The sequence below is a fragment of the Lagopus muta genome, chromosome 17 (assembly GCF_023343835.1).
Source record: "Lagopus muta isolate bLagMut1 chromosome 17, bLagMut1 primary, whole genome shotgun sequence".
In the NCBI taxonomy this organism is placed as follows: Eukaryota; Metazoa; Chordata; class Aves; order Galliformes; family Phasianidae; genus Lagopus; species Lagopus muta.
In genome coordinates, this window is record NC_064449.1 from 10,044,004 (window position 1) to 10,058,634 (window position 14,631).

General features: G+C 49.6%; 3 protein-coding genes across 18 annotated transcripts in view; all 3 read left to right on the plus strand.

The window, feature by feature from the left end:
* Window positions 1–5,405, plus strand: part of ULK1 (unc-51 like autophagy activating kinase 1) — a 91,440-nt gene extending 86,035 nt beyond the window's left edge. For 2 of the 4 annotated variants that reach the window (XM_048964540.1, XM_048964538.1), the window contains one exon: window positions 972–5,405. In XM_048964540.1, the coding sequence (XP_048820497.1) occupies window positions 972–1,027 (56 nt within the window). In that variant the 3' untranslated portion in view covers window positions 1,028–5,405. The remainder of the gene's footprint in view (window positions 1–971) is intronic. The other 2 variants (XM_048964537.1, XM_048964539.1) reach the window with 2 other exon arrangements.
* Window positions 5,406–5,524: 119 nt separating this feature from the next.
* PUS1 (pseudouridine synthase 1) lies at window positions 5,525–9,739 on the plus strand. Its single transcript, XM_048964559.1, has 6 exons — window positions 5,525–5,624; window positions 5,722–5,907; window positions 6,338–6,475; window positions 7,163–7,265; window positions 7,539–8,236; window positions 9,191–9,739. Exons 1-6 carry the CDS (start codon window positions 5,568–5,570, stop codon window positions 9,236–9,238), a joined length of 1,230 nt encoding a protein of 409 aa, XP_048820516.1. The 5' UTR covers window positions 5,525–5,567; the 3' UTR covers window positions 9,239–9,739.
* Window positions 9,740–12,981: 3,242 nt separating this feature from the next.
* Window positions 12,982–14,631, plus strand: part of EP400 (E1A binding protein p400) — a 47,081-nt gene continuing 45,431 nt past the window's right edge. For 7 of the 13 annotated variants that reach the window (XM_048964499.1, XM_048964502.1, XM_048964505.1 and 4 more), the window contains exon 1: window positions 12,982–13,094. The gene's annotated coding sequence lies outside the window, so the exon portion shown is untranslated. Of the gene's footprint in view, window positions 13,095–13,330; window positions 13,426–14,631 lie in introns of those variants that run through there. The other 6 variants (XM_048964509.1, XM_048964511.1, XM_048964513.1 and 3 more) reach the window with 2 other exon arrangements.

The window sequence follows — 14,631 nt, forward strand, 5'->3', positions numbered from 1 at the left end:
ACTGTAGCACTGCAGTGTTGGAACAGCTGAAGGGAAAGGACACAGCTGGCAAGCCCTGCCTCTCCCCCTCTGCTGGCTAGTGAATGCATTTCTTGGGCCAGCATCCAAAGTGCTGCCAGACTGCTCCAGTCCTCCTTGTGGACAGAGCTCTTGGGTAGGTAATGAGAGATTTCTGGCTCTCAGGCAATCAGTCAGTTAATTATCACCAACTTTAATAGTCCACATGAGGCTCACTGAAGGAGAGCAAAAGGAGATTGGCAGGTGCTGTATGATACTGGAGGGCTGAGTGAATAGGGAATACTAAGTAGTTTCTATCATACCATTTCTTAGCAAACCTAAATCACATCTTTTGTCCAGAGATACAGTTAATGCATCTAATGAATTTCTTCACCCAGTTGATATTCTGGTATTCCCTATTTTACCCAATGTTCCAGCTTCCTGATTGAGTTGTTCTCTGGTAGGCTGTAATGTGTATGCATTTAATTTTAGATCTCAGTACTTGATGATATTTCTCTGAAAAGGAAAGTGATGTGAACATAGAAATAAAGCAAGTCCTCCTATTGGAGGTGTGAATTCCACCAAATATGCAGCTTTTGACAGAGTGTCAGGTGCAGAAGGTGAGAATCTGCAGTGACTGCTGGGCTGTGCCATGCCTTGTATGAACTGCTGGCATTGGATGATAGTCCTTTGGAACAGTTTGATAGCACGGTCAGAACTCACAGCTCACAGCTTTCCTTCTTGGCTCTCTATTCATCTCTTTGTTCTGTCCCTTCCCAGCATGACGTTTGTGGTTGTCCTCACCTAGTCTAAATCAGTACATGGTAATGGTTCTGGACGGGCTGCTTAGCCTTGCTAAAATACAGTTGTTTTTTTGGTTTTCTTTTCCAAATCTCCTTCCTATTTCGTTGTCTTTATATTGCCAGGAAAAAAAGAAGTTGATTTATTGTGTTTTTGTTTTTTTCTTCTCTTAGGTAAACTGTGCATCGAGCGCAGGCTATCAGCTCTGCTGTCGGGGTTCTGCGCCTGATTTGAGTAATGTTCTCCACGCACCTCATCCCAGCTGATCACCTTGTTTCCAATGGCCTGCTGCTGTGGTGGGAAACAATTCTGACAGCAGGACACCTGGAGGATGAACTGCTCAATGTTCTGTGTTCTGGCATTTTGGGAAGTTGTTCCACAGTCTTAGATTCTTTTGTGGGGGCTGTGTGACTGTAGAAGCACGAATGCTTCCCTGTCCAAAGGCCTGGACGAAGACGAAGCTGATGTGGAAATTTTCCCTCATCGGCAGCAGGGATGAAGGATAGCAGTCTGCTTCTTCCCAGCACTTCGAAGGATAAGACTGCTGCCTGTCCACTTGCTTAAGAACAGGGTATTCCAGTGCTGTCTCCATTGCAGGCAATGGATGTGCCTAAACTGCTGGCTTCAGTTAATGTTGGAGGCTGTTGTTCAGAAATTAAGGCCAGTTTGTGTACTTCCCCCTACCCCAGCTGACAGCCGGGCACCTTCAAGCTTCCTGACAGCCCCGGCTCCCCGCCTGTCTCCTTCATCCCGTCTCACAGATGCTGAAGCCTTGGAGTGTGCACAGAGCCCAAAGGAAGTAAGCTGCGCTTCGCCTGAGCGTGGCTGAAGTCGCGGCTGCCTTCTGCAGATGCATTGAGCGAGGCTGGGAGCGAGTTGTCTGGGATGTTCAGATCTCCGCGGCTGTCGCCTGGGCTGCCTCTGTCTGCGGGTGGACAAACGGCGCAGGGAAAGAGACTGCACAGAAAGCAGGAAGGCAACAGAAAGCGTGACTTCCCTGTCTTTCTCAGAAGCCAAAACGAATCCGTTCCTCCCTTGTTCCCCGAGCTCAATGGGGTCAGCATTAAAGACTCCTGGCTGTCAGTTCAGCCCGTCAGTACATATCTACCACAAGGGAGCAGTAGCGCTGTCCTGCTTTCAGCTGTTGGCTTGAGACCCTTCCCAGAGCCCTCACCCCGAACTGAGAACACTAGCTTTGTGAATCAAAGGAGCACTTTACACACTATGGGAACTTTCAGAAGTTGACTTTGCATCACACAACAACCCAGGAACATCACGACTGTTAGGAATGCTGTTCTTTTTATTCCTTTCCTTGTTTCCTGGTTGTTTTATTGCACTACGTGTGTGCATATATTAATATGTATTCCTGAGGTTGAATATATATTGATATATATGGTTTGTGTGTAACTGTACGTATTTAACTGTACTGTATTTGTGAGTGTGAGGCACTGCAGAGTCTGTGCTGTTCCTCCTCCATACCAGGCAACGCTGACTCGCAGTCTGGCAGTACCAAGATGTTTCTGTCTGTTTGGGTTTTTATTTAAGTGTTCTTTTAAGGACAGTCAGTGTGAAGCTCCGTGCTTTTTGAGCTCGAGAACAGGTGTAAGATCCTACACACAATTGGAAATGGATTCTTTTCTTCTTCCTTTTTTTTTTTTTTTTTTTAAGTTTTATTTGCTGCTTCATTTTTTTTTATAAAGAAATCTGGTAGCGTTCGGTTCAATGTTCAGCATTTCTTTTCAGGAGACTCTGTAGCCAAATGTGACTGCAGGTGCGAGTGGCTCGAGTTCTGGTTGAGGCTTCGGATGCTGTGAGCAGATGTGTGAGAGGAGCGCAGCTGCCTTCCGTCTGTCTGCGTGCGCATGTGTGTGTCTTAATTTATCAGTCATGGCAGTATTTTGGTAGCGCTGGGCAGAAAAGGATCTTTGAAAGCAACTCGAAACCTCAGGCTTTGTTTCAGGGGATTTAATAATACTTTGCACACGGTGGTTAAGTCCTCACTGCTTTTTTTTTTTCCTCTTGATATTGGCATGTTCAGCGTTGATACTTTACAATGGTTTCAGGAGCAACTCAATTGGCTTGAGCCGGCATCATCTTTGGCAGTGTGGATGTTTGTGATCACGGAGTAGAAATGCCAAGAAGGAAATTAAAGAAACATTTTTGATTCCCCCAACCAGGGAGGCTTAGGCATAGCTCACACAGTCAGTATTGGGGCTCTGCTGCATCGCTCATTCGCAGCCCGCCGCTGCCTTCTGCGGCCGCTTCTGCTTGGGCCCGGAGGAAAAAAAAAGACAAGGCAAAGAAAACAACAACCAGGAGACGAGACGACCCCCAGCCTGTGGCCGGAACGGCCGAAGAGACGCGGATCGCTTCCAAAGGGCTCGGGGTTGTGCACAGGGCTGTGCCGCACGTGGGCACGCGCGCAGCAGGAAGGCGCTCAGCCAGGACTGCCCTGCCGTGCACGCGCCTGCTGCTGCCCTGCGCCCTCTGCAGTCCCACGCCTGCACTGATTGCTTCTAAGGAACGCAGCCCGGGTTCCGTGGTTGTGCCGCAGGTTTCGTGGTCCGTGTACGTGGCAAGCTCAGCACTAACCTTCCAGCTGTACTTAATTACTTGAATGTATCAGAATTGTCCACATTCAGTGTACACGAATATATATTGCTCCAAAAAATCGTGGTTTACAGCCCTGCAACCGAGATAGATATATGTGTGTGTTTGTGTATATACATACAAGCTGTGTGTGTGTGTATGCATAGTATGCACACAAACACAAACGTGTATATATGTTTTCTCTCAATACTTGAAACTTAGCCACTGTGCTTGAATTTAAAAAATATATATATAAAAAAAGAAAAACTAGGAAAAAAAGGAAAAAAAAGAAAAAGAAAAAAAATCAGACAGGTGATTTATTTTGCCATCACTTTGGTGACTTTTATTTTTTATCTAAGTGCATGTAGCGTGAAACCAACTTTTTTTTGGTGGAAAATATTTATTGCTTTGTAGACAACAAGGAATGCAAAAAAAGAAAAGAAAAAAAAGAAAAAAAAAGAAAAAGAAAAAACCCCCAGCACTGTTGAAGTTGCTCGCATAGTCCTCTTGCTATTGTCATGGCTTTGTTACTGTTGCAGCGTTTGTGTGTAGCGTCTTAATAGATTTCAAGAAACCTCAGCCTAATCACACGTATCTTCAGGTTTGTGAGAGCCTATGATGTTCTTTATGAGGTAACGCCCGATACTTTGTCAACGTTTTTTATTTGTGTTTTGTGTGACTTTTTTTTTTTTTCTTTCTTGGCTTTAAATTGTACAACACCGATTTAAGAAATAAAATTGTTTGGAAGTTGTTAGCAGGCTGTTCTCAGTATCTGTGCAGCCCATCGGCAGGGCTCTGGGTGTGCCAGGTAAGGTCTGTGCTTGGCTCAGCCTGCTTAGTGGTGAAGGGGAGGAGCGGGCGGCCACGGAGCATCCATTGAGATGAGTGAGCATCCGTCCTGCTAATGCACCTGTGTGCTGACACTGCTGGAAGGGGTCCTTGTTCTTAATGCATGCAGTGTCCTTCCCTGGGAAAACTGAACCCACAGCACTCCTCACAGGCAGCAGAGCAAATGGAGAAAGCGCTGGCTGGGAAGACTGAGCAACAGAACAGAATAGCAGCTCTGAACCGTGAGGCTGCAATGATTTAAAAGCCACGGTGCAAACAGCAGAGCTTTCTGCACGTTCACTGCGATGTTCTGTTGCTGCTGATGCCAGGAGAAAACAATCCCAAGCAATTCTCGGTGCGTCTGCCTTTGTTCCCACATTATATTTAGCAGCTGGAAGGACGTCAGCAGCGCTGCTCCCTGGGCAGCCAGCAGTCAGATCTTGCCTGGTGACATCAAGGAAGCAGAACTGGGCGGATGTGCTTTAAACCACGGCGATAACATCGAGTGTTCCACTTACAGTTACCAACTCCTGTCTTTTTGACTCAACCTTTACAGAACCAACGTTCCTCGGCCCCCAGCCCTGCTGGGCACAGCGGCAGCTCTGGATGTCACTGAATTTCTCCTTGTTCCTCATCTGCCTGTCTGAAAAAACACTGTTAAAAAAGGACCGAATGAAAACTTTCCTGTGTAGGGAGCATTCAGACCCCTGCGAGGAATGTGCTCCCAACCCCATCTGGCAGCTCTGCGGGCTGCGTTCCAAAGTAGCACTGCTGGCAGCTCATCAGTTCCACATCGCTGCAGAACCTGAGGGCAAAACCAGACGTTCCTTACTGGACTGCGGAGCTTGCTTCTCCTTCGGACTGCTTTAGCTGCCCCGACTCCAGCTGCTGTGCTTAACTGAGTAAAACGCCGACATCCCCAGCGCCACTTGCCGGCGCCAGCGCTCTCCACGTCCCGAGGCCGGCTGCACTGCAGGCGCGGGGTCGGGCAGGGCTCAGGGCAGGGCGGCAGATCACAGAGCTCCATCTGCCCGTCTGGGAGCACACGAAGCACGTCGCTTTGTGAGCGGTGACGTACGAGCCACTGCGTGCCCTACAGGCCGGCACCTTCCTCCAGCTGGGAGGGGTGGTGCAGCCCCCCCATGCCGACACCGTGCCCGTGCAGGACGGGATGCCCTGCGCTACTTCCCCTTACCCTCCCCGTCTGGGGTCGTCGGCCACGAACCGCCCGGCGCTGGAGGACCTGCCGGGCACGGGCGCGCAGCAGCACGGCGCAGCCGCAGCACCGCCCCCTCCCGGCCGCCGTATCGCCGCACGCGCGGTGCTCTGTAAGTGGCGGCGGGGCCGGGCCGATGCTGGCGCTGCGCTGGGGGCTGCGCGCTGCGAGCGGAGGGTTCCGACCGCGGAACGTGCGTGGGGAGCGCGGGGGAGAGAAAGGGGGGGATCCGCACCGCTGCTGCGCCGCCCCGCCGCCGTTCTGACCCGCAGCCTTCTCCGTCCGTGCAGGAGCTGGTCGCCATGGCGAAGAGGCCGAGCGGGGCCGGCGAGGGACCGGAGGAGAACGGGCAGCAGGGCAAGAGACTGAAGGGAACCGCGGATGAAGGGGATGCGGAGGAGCAGAGTAAAAGGACGCCCAAAAGGAAGATTGTGTTGTTGATGGCGTACTCGGGGAAAGGCTACCACGGCATGCAGGTACGGGGTGTGCAGGGGGAGAGGAGGAGGAGACCGGGAGGACGAGGAGCGGCCGGGCGGGGCGCTGGGCTGGGCGGGCAGCCGATGCAATGAATGGGCTTGGAACGGCAGCCGTTCCACCGCCGGCATCGCAGCCGTACATCGTCGTTCTGCTTCGTGCTTTCGCTACCAGAAAACTCTACTGCAGGAGCATTTTTCAGAGGGGTCAGAAATGCCCCATCTCTTGCAGCGACAGGAAAAGCTGAAGCAGAATGTACGTATTTTCTCAAAGCGCTTTGGTGGAGCTTTGTAGGAACAGCAGCACCTGCCATCCAGGAGGGAAGATGCTATGAATTTCACAGTGATGTTCAATTAACAAAAGTTTTCAGTGACTTCTTTCAGAGTGGTGGCCCAGTAATTACTGCTTGTTTTATTTCTTATTCTCTCTCAGAGAAATCTGGGCTCTTCGCAGTTCAAGACCATCGAAGATGATTTGGTGTCTGCCCTCGTGCAGTCTGGCTGCATCCCAGAAAACCATGGTGAAGACATGAAGAAGATGTCGTTCCAGCGCTGTGCTCGGACAGATAAGGTACATTGCACAGGGCTGCTCACACAGCGGGCTCTGCCCCTCCAGTGCTGTCAAAGCGTTGTTCAGCATGAGATCCAATAGCAAGTGCTACCTGTGGTGAATAGTGTTTGAAACTCCTCCCTTCATCCCCTGCTAAACTTGAGTACAAAGCAAGCATGTAGAAGTTGTGGGGTATTGGTTAGACAGCGTGTGTGAAGCTGGCGCTTTGTACTTAAGCCGTGTGTTCGCCTTTCCCTCCCATTCACCTGTTCCAGCTTCCCAGCCTGACGCTGCTCCTCTCTGCTGCTGCTGCCTGCTTGATGCGGAGCTCAGAAACTGAACTGCATCTCACTTTATTTCTTAACCCGCCACATCAAGGTGCTGAATCTGGAGTGGGGTTCACAGCTGGCTTATGTACAAGTCAGCTTTACTGCTGGTGCTTAACAGCAGGCAAATATAGCGGGATGCGTCCTGAAGGGGAGTGCAGCGTTCTGCTATGTAAGATTGCTGAAGTGCTCGATGGCTGTGCAGCACCAGGTGCTCCTTCCAGGAGCATTCCGATTCGGGTTTCTGCCTTTGCCTTACTTCAGCCTGAAATGACCAGTGAGGAAAAAAGGAATAAATTCGTTCTTCAGCTCTTTCAGTTCTGCACGTGCTAACCTGGAGCTTCCGAGGTGCATAACTGTCCGTGTTTTATGATTTTTGTAGGGTGTGTCTGCAGCTGGACAGATTGTGTCGCTAAAGGTCAGGCTAATAGATGACATCTTAGAAAAGATCAATAACCATCTTCCTTCTCATATCAGAATTCTGGGTAAGGATACTGGAACGGGCAGAGAAAATCTTGACAAAGAGGAGCTTCTCCTGCGCAAAGTCTCTCCCTTTTTGTTGTAATTTTACTCAAAAGGGGTTTAGTTTTAACAAGCACCTGTGCGCTTACGCTGGTTTGAAATCGGCGTCCTATAAAATAAATTGTATCTTTTGATTGCATTTTATTTAAGAAAGAACACGTCTGCTGATGTACATGAAGTCACAAGCAGGTTTGCAGCTTACTGATTCAAAAACTTGATGTCGCTTTTTAAATAAGGGCTGAAGAGAGTCACTGGGGGATTCAACTCCAAGAACAAATGCGATGCCAGAACCTACGCCTACATGCTGCCGACGTTTGCCTTTGCCCATAAAGACCACGATGTGCAAGAAGAGGCGTATCGACTCAGCAGAGAGACCCTTGAGAAGGTCAACAGCCTGCTTGCTTGCTATAAAGGAACACACAACTTCCACAACTTCACTTCTCAGAAGGGACCCAAGGACCCCAGCGCCAGGAGATACATCATGGAGATGTACTGCGGGGAGCCCTTCGTGCGGGACAACATAGAATTCGCAGTGATCAAAGTGAAAGGGCAGAGCTTCATGATGCACCAGATAAGGAAAATGATCGGACTGGTGATAGCTATTGTGAAAGGTTATGCTCCTGAGTCTGTTATAGAGCGCAGCTGGGGAGAGGAGAAAGTGGATGTGCCCAAAGCTCCGGGGCTTGGCCTGGTCTTGGAAAGAGTGCACTTTGAAAAGTACAACAGACGATTTGGGAACGATGGGCTGCACGAGCCGCTGGAGTGGAAGGAGGAGGAGGAGAAGATCGCTGTTTTCAAAGAGCAGTATATCTATCCTACCATTATTAACACAGAAAGGGAGGAGAAGTCCATGATGAGCTGGCTGAGCACCCTCTCCATTCATGACTTCAACTCTTCTGCTGCTGAGATGGAAGCCAACAAGAAAAATTCAAAGGTAATGATTGAAGCTGTTATTTTTACAAAGGGAAGCTGTTAAGTTAAAAAGGCTTTTCCTGTAAGAACATTTTTGTTTTCCACCTATACTGTGGAAGATGACAGTCATCTGGAGTATAAAATGTATTCTGTTGCTTCACTTTTTGTCTTTTGATGATGGTGGAACAGATGATACAAAGTGTTCCTTAAGCGGGGTTTTGCGTGGGGTGGTTGAGAAGGGGAAAGGGAGCAGTGCTGTAAAACACAGGCTGGTTTGGCTGCGGTCATACACCAGCAACAGAAGTTGTGGAAACAGCACCAGCTTTTGCTTTTGGGAAGCTGTTTGAAAGACTACTTTTGGGGTTGCAGTTTCCTACTGGCTCAGTGCATTTCCTTGTTTTCCAACAACTCCAGGTGAACTTTTGGTCAGAAGGATGGCAGTTCTTAAAGAGGATGATGGGCTGGGCTGAAGTTTCTGTGCAGTACAACTCGGAACAAAATGTCCATCTTTGCTTAATAGAATCATTAAAGTTAGCTTTATTTTATGTAGCTTAACAGTCGTGCTCTGGAGAACATCAGGTTTAATTCTGTCTGCCATTTTTGAGTATGAGAAATAGTTTAGCATACAAAGCATACAGCCATGTTGAAAAGCACAAACAAGATACTGAAATGTCTCATTAGCCTTTTTTGGTGCTTATTTTCAGTACCAGCATTTTGTGCTACTTTTAAGTTTCCCACATAGTGCAGGTTGTGATTATGCAGCTGCAAATATAGAAAAGTTCTTCTCTTGCTGAGTGTAGTGCACTGTACAACATTTTCTTCTATCAAAAGTGTCATCTACCATCACAGGAGTTGGTTGCATTAGATGGATCTAAGCCATGAAGTTGGGATCTTGCCCTGTTTCCTTGTGGAGGTGTTTAAATTCAATGTCACATAAATGAAATGCTGACAAACCATTTTCCATTTTGCTTTCCAGAGCAGCGATGTTGAAGGCAGCGATGGTTGTGGCGGTGATTCTGACTGAGTCAATGCGTGGTTGCACCTGGTACCCATACAGCTCACAGCTCTCTGTCTGCAGAAAAGTGGCCTTCCTAATCTGAGAGTCCAATGAAGCAGGGGATTACGTACTTGCAGAACAAGAAGTTGATGCCCAGGAGAAAATGAGCGGGGCAAAAAAAAATCAACCAAAAAACAGAACAGCAGGAAGAAGATGAGGGGCTGTGCCACTGACTGATCCACCTGACTGGGATACTTGAAAATAGCCTGATGAGAAAGCAGCTTTCTAAGGGATTCTTGTGACACAAGGTGTCTTAATTGCTATTTGAATCATGTTTTTATTACGCGTTTACCTGGAAATAGTATTTTAAATCTGTGTAATCTCTACATGAAGATGAGACAAAGCATTTTAATACACTTTTTTTGGATTATTTTTATGAAGTTATGACTCCATGAACTTTTCTTTCCATTTTCTTCACCTTTAATTAGTCTAGTCTCTACTCATCGTGTTAAGCTTTTATTTTTTGTCACTCATGGCTTTCTTGTGAAATAATATGCATGGGACAGAAATTCATTATCATGCTAACTGCTACAAATTTTTGCTATTGAATCAACCTTTTTGTTTTCTCAAGGTTTGCAGGTCTAATCTTTTAGACTTTACCTTAAGTGATTCCTTGCTCAGTGAGAGATCTTAATTTTGTAACAAGGCTTGAACCATGTTCTTTAAGACAGTGCTTTTTATTTGAAAGGTGTCATCCTCCTGTTGCTGACCTCATGCCTGGGCAGGGTCTAGAATGTAGATCCACAGCTACCTGATGCAGCTGGGCATCCAATGCCTGAGGTGTTGAGATGTAAGGAGAAACATGTTTGTTAATTGCCAGGATTGCAATTCAAAGTGTGCCAGCGTGAAAGTTTCTGTGTTTGCTGGGGTGATTTTGCTAGATGTGGTGGTGCTGGTTTTAGTATTTCTGCTTTAAAAGAAAACTAGCTAACCATCTGCTGGATTTGGGGTTGAATCAGCTTTGCATGTATGAATGGTGCTGAATTGGGCTTAATCAAGCCTGCGTTTGATTTGTATGTGTGAATTCTTAATTTCTGTCAAGCTGCTAAGGATAGAGGAGGATGTGCAGTGGTATGGGGAGCACGTGCCTAGGGGCTTTCTTTGGGAATCAGTTTTTATTTGTGTCTTGGGAATCTCTATACTCCGGAAATCTTCCTCTCCTTTCGCCAGCTGCAGTTTGAGTCCTGTTTCTTGCTGCCAGCTCTCTCTGAAGGTGATGGAAGGAAAAGAAAAAAGCAAAAATAAACACACACACACAAAAAAAAAAAACCAGTGAGTAAAGGCAGTAGCTCTCCTGCCCTCTGTAACAGTAGGACCCTTTGGAAAGGGGTGGAACCAGGCTCTGAGTGTTGGGAGTTGAGTATATGTGCTCAGCAATCTTCCCTGGCTGGGTTTGTGTGGCAGCTTCTTCGTGCTCTGAAAGCTCACGTGGGACAAATCCAGGGCTGCAAGGGCTGTGGTCTTTGGTTTGATTCCACCTTGGACACAGACTGGATGTGCATGAGGAGGAGCATCAAACTCACAGTCTGTACTGAACGTGGAGTTACTTTTTAGAGATGGCTCTGTGCTCCTCCATGCAGTGCTTACTGATGTTACAGTTCCTTGTTGTTCTGGGCCAGAGCTGCCCTCGGCAAGGATTGCCTTGTTTCATGTGGGTTCTTATTAGAGCTTTTTATCCTTACGAAGGCCTTTCTCTGTTTTACCATGGCAAACTGAGTGTTCTGAGGGACTGTGCCCAGGTTTTCTGTTACATCCTTTGCTAACTCATCCTGTGGACATAGCCTGTATTAAATCTTTTATCCAGAGCTTTTTGTCTCCTTCAATCTAAGACAAATACCTTTCTTTACTTATAACGAAGGCACTAAAACAGACACAAGTCAAAATCATCAGGAATTTGTTTATTGCCTCTGGAGAAAATAAAGAAGGGTTATTTCTTAACTCTTGCAGGTGTGCTTTTTTTAATTTGCTGGTCTCGGTGTGCTTTCTGCAGCAAGAAGGCCGTGATTTGAGGGAAAACTGCTGTTCTTTCCCGCTACCGCCGCTCCTGGAGTAGGAAATCGGAGCGTGGCCGCTCAGCCTCCATCAGAGCTGAAGTACTCGCGCATGCGCCATGATGGCGCGCCGCCTCCATTGGGACCGACGGGCGCAGAGTGCCGCCACGGGCGCTGCCACCAGGGGGCGCTGCAGTCCCGCCTGGCGCTGCGCCGGCCGAGCCCTGCCGTGAGGAGCGAGGCGCTTTGAGGCGGCAGAAGGGGATCCTCGCCTCGGGCTGCGGGAGGATGGATGTAGGAGTTATCGTTTGGTTTGATGCCAGTTTGGGCGACAAAAGAAAATGCCAGAGGTTGTAAAGTAACACTGATACGCCTATTCCATGTTTTAACGATCTGGGGCAAAGTGTTCGCTCTCAAATGCAAGTTTTTTTAGCGTTGTAATTAAAGGTAATTGCTTTAGCGAGGTCTTGTGCAATTGTAAGAATCGGGTACCAAGGAGAACAAGCTTTCAAAGCCCAGCGGAGCACCACGGCTGGGCATAGAGGAGGTCCCTCAGCCCACAATGGGCGCTGCTGCACGGAGGCTCTCTGTGCTGCACTGAGACTGCAGGCGATGGCACTTCTTCCCCCAGCCTGAGCAGGAAGGAGTGAACAGTTTCACCAAGCACTGCTAATCTGCTTCAGAGAGCTGCTGAGTGGAACAGCCAGTCGTAAATCTTTCTTTGCAGTGAAAATTTGTGTTCGGTTACACTCAGAATGCCTCGTAGCAGCTGCAGCTTTCCTGTGCCTTTAGAGATGCAGAAATGCTGTATAAATTTCTCTTCAAGGAAGAAAAGGAACGAGAAGGAATGAGGCAGATCCTCTTGGGAAGCAGAATTTGTTTTCCTAATGGTGGTCTAGAAGGAGATTTAATTAAACAGAATCAATTATTTTAACGTTTTATGTAACATATTTAGGTTAAAGGTAGAAAGATCACAGTGGGAATTTGTGCTGCTTGTGCTCACCAGAAGCTGCAGAACACTTACAGGCGGTAATAACAGGGCCGTGCTAAATGCATGCAGTTTTTTAGGTAATGGATATGAGCTTTTGTGCGACCTTTTCAGGGAATTCTGTCCATCTGCCAATTCTCAAGGCATCTCAATTTTGTGAAAATTCTCAATGAACTTCTCGTCGATCTCAACATCTCCAAGGACTATTTGTTTGTTCCCATTGCTTGTTACGTCACATTTCTTACAGCATCTCTTGGTTCTGTACTGTGCAGTAATTTCGCTGAAGGAAAATGAAATTTTGCAGTGAGCAACAGCAGAGAAAAGGCTTGTGGTCTCCAAAATGTCTGCCCAGCTTCCAGGAGGTCCCAGATACGGACACCTTCAAGATGCACAGAGGAACCCCCGTCTCTTCTTCGTCTCCAAACTCTCTGTAGCTGTAGCTCTGTAATCGCTATTTCTCTAACATTTAACTCCAGATGTGTTTATGAGGAGAACGCAGGAGCCCAGCCCTGCCTTGCGGCGCTGCTCTGGCACCGGTTCCGCCAGTCCAGCTGTTATTGCGGTGGCAGACATCACGGACCCCCCCATCTATCACCGACCCTCCCTGGCCGCACCGCTCCTCGCCCGGCCTTCACCGCAGCTCCCGCGATCCAACACCGCGCATGCGCGAACATCGGCGCAGGCCCGGACCGCCCTCCGGCGGCGGCGCATGCGCAGCGAGCGGAGCGCGGCGCAGGAGGCGCGGTTTGTCTCCTGCCGGCGGTGGTAGCGGCTGCCGCTCCGGCCGCCCCCCGCCCCCGCTTCCTCTGAGGAGCGAATGGAAAGTCTGGCCCCGGCGCCTTCGGTAAGTGAGGCCCGCCGGGCTCGGGGGGCGGTCGGGCACCCTTCCTCCCTCCTTCTCTCCCCTTCCTCCCCCTTCCTCCGGTCCCGCGGGCCTAGGGCCCGAAGCTCGGCGGTCCGGTCCCGTCGGCGGGGGCGGCCGCGGAGGAACGGGCCTTCCGCGCGGGGCGGGGCGGGGCGGCCGGGACGGGCCGCGGCCTGTGGGAGGACCGCACCGGACTGTGTCCGGCCCACCCCGGTTCCGCACACAAAAGGCGCTCCTCGCTCTCGGCAGCGCGCTTCCTATCGGCGCGTAGTTAATTGGGTGCTTTCGCTCGGCCGCGAGCGTGACCGAGGTATAATAATCAACATAATAGGGCCTTGTTACTGGCGACAGGCGATATCGCTTGGATCTTAATTGCTCGGTGTCGGAGTTACGAAAGAGTCGCGGTGCCGCTCTCACTGTGCAGCCTTCGGGTGGAGGTGGCGCGGGGAGCCGGACGGCGCCGTGCGGGGAGCCGAGCTGCCGTGCGGGGAGCCGAGCTGCCGTGCGGGGAGCCGAGCTGCCGTGCGGGGAGCCGAGCTGCCGTGCGGGGAGCCGAGCTGCCGTGCGGGGAGCCGAGCTGCCGTGCGGGGAGCCGAGCTGCCGTGCGGGGAGCCGAGCTGCCGTGCGGGGAGCCGAGCTGCCGTGCGGGGAGCCGAGCTGCCGTGCGGGGAGCCGAGCTGCCGTGCGGGGAGCCGAGCTGCCGTGCGGGGAGCCGAGCTGCCGTGCGGGGAGCCGAGCTGCCGTGCGGGGAGCCGAGCTGCCGTGCGGGGAGCTGTGCCGAGCACCGTGCTCCCAGGCTGGGCTCGGGGAAGGTAGCGGCTGTTTGCGCTGAGAGCTGCTCTCTTTTCCTCGGACTGCTGCACGAGTCCCAGCGCCGCGCAAGCTCTCGATGCTGTCAGCGGAGTTTTGTTTTGGTCGGTGGTTGCAATTGAAAATCAAAGCGTTTTTGGGTGTCTGGATACCTCGGCTCGATAAGTAGTGCTTTCAAATGAGATGCTGTTTGCGTTGGTTTTCATCTCGTTACGGGGTTGGTCTTCTGAAGGAAGAGGAAGGCAGAGGAAGGTACCGGGCACTCTGCTCGAGTTTATTTGATGGGGAGATTTTTCACTCCACGTTTTTTCTTCAGGAGCACTAACAGTAGTCACCCAATGTATGTCCATATTTGATGTGTTTCCAGTTAGCATTGACTGAACGTGCCTTATGTTCTAAGTGTACTGCATTCTGAAGAAGCCAGTACTGAATGTTGTGAGCAATGAAGTGCTAGGGATAACAAATGTAGAAGGGCAGGTCTTTGGGACAATGGAGACCATTTGTTCTTGAAGCTACGAAGAAAATAAAGAATATGTACTTTGTATTATTTTAAGTCAGTTTAGCTAGCTTGGAGGAATGTATAATTTACAAACTATTTGAGAGTACTTTCTTAGTTAGAACAACTAGAGAAGTTAGGGAAATGTATGAGAGATTGAAGTGAGTTTGTGTCAGTATAGTTTTCACATGATCTGACTTAAGTAAAGCT